This window comes from Etheostoma cragini, chromosome 15 (assembly GCF_013103735.1).
Source record: "Etheostoma cragini isolate CJK2018 chromosome 15, CSU_Ecrag_1.0, whole genome shotgun sequence".
Lineage (NCBI taxonomy): Eukaryota > Metazoa > Chordata > Actinopteri > Perciformes > Percidae > Etheostoma > Etheostoma cragini.
This window is the reverse complement of record NC_048421.1, coordinates 23,898,964-23,904,543: the sequence shown is the minus strand read 5'-3', so window position 1 is coordinate 23,904,543 and position 5,580 is coordinate 23,898,964. Positions and strand designations below refer to the sequence as shown.

The 5,580-nt window shown below is 43.2% G+C and overlaps 1 protein-coding gene across 4 annotated transcripts in view; it reads right to left on the bottom strand.

Moving 5' to 3' along the window:
• Nucleotides 1-5,580, bottom strand: part of si:dkeyp-72e1.9 (syntaxin-binding protein 4) — an 85,139-nt gene that overhangs the window by 21,955 nt on the left and 57,604 nt on the right. For all 4 annotated transcript variants that reach the window (XM_034894171.1, XM_034894172.1, XM_034894170.1 and 1 more), the window contains 3 exons: nt 4,023-4,129; nt 3,709-3,844; nt 3,060-3,132 (listed from right to left, as the gene is read on the bottom strand). In XM_034894171.1, the coding sequence (XP_034750062.1) occupies nt 3,060-3,132; nt 3,709-3,844; nt 4,023-4,129 (316 nt within the window). The remainder of the gene's footprint in view (nt 1-3,059; nt 3,133-3,708; nt 3,845-4,022; nt 4,130-5,580) is intronic.

Genomic DNA, 5,580 nt, shown 5'->3' with positions numbered 1-5,580 from the left:
TGAAAAGCAGATGATTAAAAAGAGAGGAGTGGAGGAAAGGTGGATGATAACAGAGTGAGGGAAACGAGACAGGGGAGGGCAGGCAGCCAATGCCTAATATTAATTTGATGAGTTTGTCTGTCCCAGATTTGTTTGTCTGCTTGCTGCGGCAACAGGAACCTTTCCTCTGAGTGTCTGTGTCTGCCCCCCCCCCCCCCCCCCCCCCCCCATGAACTCATTTCAGTGACTACTCTCCTCCTCGTCCTACCCAAAGGATTTGCCCCAGACTGGGGCTGATGATTGACAGATTTGCTGTCATAACAACAGCCGTGCTTTCCAAACCCTGTTTACACCCACATACTAGTCCACATCCTTGGTTTCTATCATCTGTTGCCACTCTTGTGTAAAGTTCCCAGTTTATAAATGTGTACAAGAGAACAAAATAAACTTTGTGAACATATCACATCAACGGGGAAGTTACACACAGACGGGAGAAGAAAGAGAAGACGGGATCGAGACGGTTACAGAGTACAAAGTTTGGCAAAAACTTGGAACTTCTGTATCTCACACACAGACCTCAAAGGTCCCATGGCATGAACATGTCCCTTTATGAGGTTTTTTTACATTAATATGCGTTTCCCCAGCCTGCCTACGCCCCCCCAGTGGCTAGAAATGGTGATAGGTGTAAACCTGCCTTTGAGAAAATGAAAGCTCAGATGGATCGATCTGAACTCTTGACCCTTATGAGGTCATAAGATGATTCCACAGCATCCTCACTAAACTTTGACATATACCACTCTGTGATAAGTCAAATAGATAAAATGATGTTAGGTCAAAAATAACTCAAAAACAGGGTATACTTTTATGTAAACAAGGTCTATTGGCTCTAAATTCCAAAAGGAAGGGAAAAATGTGTAGTAGTGGGTTGAATTGAAGTGAGACTAAAGGTGTTACACAGAATTGATTGACAATTTATACTGTATACTTTAAATAACGGTCAAATTTGGACATTACGAGGGTTAGATTTGCACAAACGACCTCTGCAATCATTGCGATACATGTTCGGGCCCCAGGGGATAAGGGTTGCCTGCAAATAGGGTTTTACACATGTGAGCAGTTTGTTTATCACCCTAACAGGATTGAACCCTTCCAATGACTCCTCCCTATGCTAGGCTTTAGAACAGGTCAGAAGAAAGAGGAAGGTCAGGTTGTTGAAGAGTCTAAGACATGAGTGTGTGAAAGTAATGGAAGTATTCACAGGGGTTACAGGGCCGGAAAGATCCAACACAGCTTTGGTTAATAAGGAGTGAATGAATGTAATGTGCTGGTGTGAGGTGACTGTGTTGGACTGTCTTAATATACAGTCTATGGTCTAACCCCCCCCACACCCCTGCCTACCAGATCCCTCAGTGTAGGTGTGCATGACCCAATGTCATCAGTGGTGTGAGGAGGCTTAGGGCTGAAGCACAGACATGATTTATTGTCAGGAGTCAATATCACTCTTTTATAAAAAAAAGAAAAAGATATCCAGCCAGTATTTGCATCTGCTCACCTCACCACAAACTGCTGACATCTGTCATGGCCAGCAACTGGCTTAGCCAATAAGAGCCTGGAGGGGAGCCGAGTGCTCACATCACCTAGGAAATAACCTTGGCTGGGCTAATCAGGCCAATAGGATTGGGCCGGCCAGCCAGCGGTCTTACCCTAACAACAGAGCGGTTTGAAATCTTTCAACTTGATCATCAAGCACTTTCTACAAACTGACTTGAAAGTTCTAAATAGTTTTCAATCTTTATCTTCTTAAGCAAAAATGTACGGAGGCAAGGTGGAGGCTGGGGGTGTGGCCTTGACCGACTGCCATTTTGCTCGTTTGAAAGCCACGATGTCCCTCTCTCATGGTGGGAGGGGGGGGGGCAATTCTCTGAGCGGGCAAAGCAGAGAAAGGGGAGGTAACCTTGCTCCTTAAGACCTCGGCCCATCTGAGCTTTTATCTTCTCAAAGACAGAGCTGGATTCACAGGACTCAGATGACACCTATCCCCATCTCTAGCTACTGGGGGGCCACAGGCAGTCGGGGGGGAACTCCCGTAATTAAAGTTACAAAATGTTGGCATATTTACTGGGGTTAGGGGCTGGATCCAAATAACAGACTATACAGTTATCATTAAATATAAACTTTTTTTCCAGACCCAGGGGGATCCATATCCCAATGTGTTGGTTAGGTGTTTGATATTCAGTTTTGGGATTCAAACATTTGTTTTTTCTTCAATGCTGTAATGAAGGAGAGACACATTCCACTTATGGAGATACACAACCCTAAGAAGCAGCCCTTGTAAGAAGGATCTAAACATGTTTTCAGCCCCCCGAACGGTTAGTTTGACCTCTTTTGGGGAGAGGATTGTCTTTTATATTTTTTGAGGAGGACATGTATATACGCCCTCTACAATGTGGGGGGGGGGGCTCTGCATCGGCATGGACTAAATGTCTTCGGTATCAGGTCATTACAAGGAAAGCAGAGCATCTTAAAAATAATTCAGATTAATCATCATCCATGAGCTGTGCAGGCTCAAAGCAGAGAGATTTCCATGTGTGTTTGGGACAGCAGCTGCTATGCAGATACACTGAGGATAAGAGGGAGGATGAAACAATTATGAACTGCACCCACTATTATCAAGATGGTACTTTTTCATGATCCCTCACTTTCCTGTGTACTCTGAGGTCCCCTACTGATCCACTGCTGTGGATCCTGGTTAATCCCATTGTCTTCTCATCACTTAATCCCCAATCTCTGTGAGGGAGCGAATGTTCCCCGTTTTTCATTCCCGGATCAGCTGGGTTTATCTAACATGCGTCTGAATTCAGAGACTTTGTAGACAAATCACTGAAAATCTCAACTCTGATTTGTTTTAAAGTACTTTAAAGTTGTTTTTTTTGGCATAGCTGCTTTGTTAAACTGTTTTGTATGAGTTAACAGGAATATAGTGAAAAGGATGGACGCCCCATTAGTGGCGCCCTTAAAAAATGAAAGAGCTTTTAAGACGACTGTCCCCCCCCCCCTCCTGGTGTATAGTGGAGTTTTACCTGAAATATGGATGTCTGGTGGGCAGATGTCAGGAGAAGGTGAGGACACTGGGGCTGGCTCCTCTGCACACATCTACAAAGACACATGGATGTAAAACTACTGACACACGAGAGATGTTTGCATGTTTCCAAAGGTGAGGCTTTGAAACTGATTTGGTAGGACAGGTCTGACTCGCCAGATGTCAAAGCCTGCTTTTCTACTGGACATCACTGGACGACACTCATTACATTCTGCATAGAATCCCTGTGGAGGCTGGAGAGTGCCACCAGAATAGCTTTAGACATTGTAAAATCAGAACTAGTTCATAAATTGGTAAGTTAAGCAAACCTTATAAACAGATTAATGACATGTGCATTGAAATTGCTCATTTTTAAACGTCAAGTAAAATGAATTTGTGTAATATGCCAGTTATCAATTCCTTTTGTTATAAATTGTGAATTATTACTTATATGTTGTCTAAGGAAAGCTGACATGGGAGCCTAACCCAAGCCTAATCTCTTTTGGTCCACTTTAAAATACTGCTCCTGCTGTTTCTAATTTTTTTTGTAGCTAGAGGAATAAAAGTTGCAAAATCTGAAAATCCACCGACAGAATGTCAAAAACTTTGACATATTCTGGTGTGTCTGTGGTGCCTGAAACCCAGCGGACCTCAGGTGATCTGATGTGGACTTTTAAGCGCCCGGAGCTGTTGCCTGTGGCTCGCTGGACCCCGTTGTGGAGAGATGTGCTGCTTGGGAACAGCCCTTTCCCTGGGATGAAGGCTATCTCCACAGCACTGTCTTGGCTGGAAAAACAATCCATAAAAATTGCAAAGTCATAAGCATGTACAGTATGACATAAGCAGGAAAAAGAGACGGCCGTTGCAGTGTGCATAGTTTACGAATCCCCACTGTGGTCCCGGTCTCGGCAGAGATTCACTTTGAGTTACTGAATGAAAATGTCAATCTGCAAGCACCACCCACCTGCTTTTGACTTTGTTCAGCATGCTTTTGGCCTCCTCGTGGGTCACACCGATCAAGGACTCCTTGTTAACAGCAATGAGCTGATCTCCGGGCCTCAGACGTCCATCCTGCACATCAAAGAGACAGTCTTTAGTCATGCTGGGCTTTGTCCCCGACTACGAAGATAGATGAACATCATTCTGTGTTGCAGAAGACTTCAAGCTAGTGATGGAGACCATAAACTCGTTATGAAAATGTTTACTGAGGTAATAAATCAAGTGAGAAGTGGCTCACTTTCTCGTAGACTTCTACGGAACCAGACCTCCTTATGCAAGCGCATGCATCACCATATTGCCTCTGCATTGTCTGATTTATGTGGTAACATTAGTCCAGTTCTAAGATATTCACATCGGCTTGCTGTTTGTCAAAGAATTACCTTTACAATTCTCCTGCGGGTTATAATGTACTAAATAGTACAGGGCCAAAACAGGTTTCAGATTTTCTGCTCCGTTATGAACTGTCCAGACCTCTTGGATGGTCTTACTGGCCCCAGTAAGCTTGGTTTAGCCCCCTCATAACTACAGGTAACAGTTATAAATAATGATAAATGCATGGCTGCATAATTCCCCCAGATGACTCATCCCATGCAGCACATTTACAATGCAGGAAATGCTAGCTTGCTTCCTATATGACACGGGGGATTAAGAGCTGGGATTTAGAGGACAGAGACAACCTGCTTCCATAAGCAGAGGAGCGAGTGTCAGCAGCTGTAGAGCCAGGGACAGTGCCGAGGGAGTCAAAAACTGTGGACATACAGCGCTGCTTGGTCTCTAACAAACACAGTTGCATGTAGTACTTTGTACCATTCACCAGCTGTTATTGTGGATTTGGAGTATGTCAGTGGAAAACAAACCAAAAGAAATATAATGCATGCATGCCTGATACACTGCAGCTTCATTACTGAGAGTGAGTGTGCAGAGACGGCTAGTAAGTTTAGAAATGCATGTGTACAAAGGTTTATTTGTACATTTTATGCTTATTTGCTGGTTTTATTGAGTTAAAGCTGCATTACCTGCTTTTTTAGCCACTTTGGGGCAGTGGACAAGCTGAGAACATACTGTAGTATCACCTTACAGATTTGTCATGGCGAACATTTCAGCAACAGTTCCACATCCAGCAGCCACAAAGCAACTTTAACATTCATCTTTGTGTCCACCTGATCTATGTAAGACCAATACTTTAGCTCTGATTCGGTCTCCACAAACGTCTGAGGAAAAACAACTAATCCCAAAATTGTCTCTATAAGAATTGAAAAGCTTGAATAAGTTTAAACACCCACGCTAAAGTTGATTAAAAGAGGAAAAAAAATGGTCTTTTGGAAATTGATCTTAATCCTTTAATCCAAAATATTTAGGAAAATCCAACCTTTAAGGACATCAATTTTCTTTGTGAATGATGTATTGTACATAAATGTTAATGTTATTCCTTAAAATACAGGGGCCAAAAGTATACACCCCCCTATGTTAAAATACAGGGGCATAAGTATACACCCCCCTATGTTAAAATACAGGGGCATAAG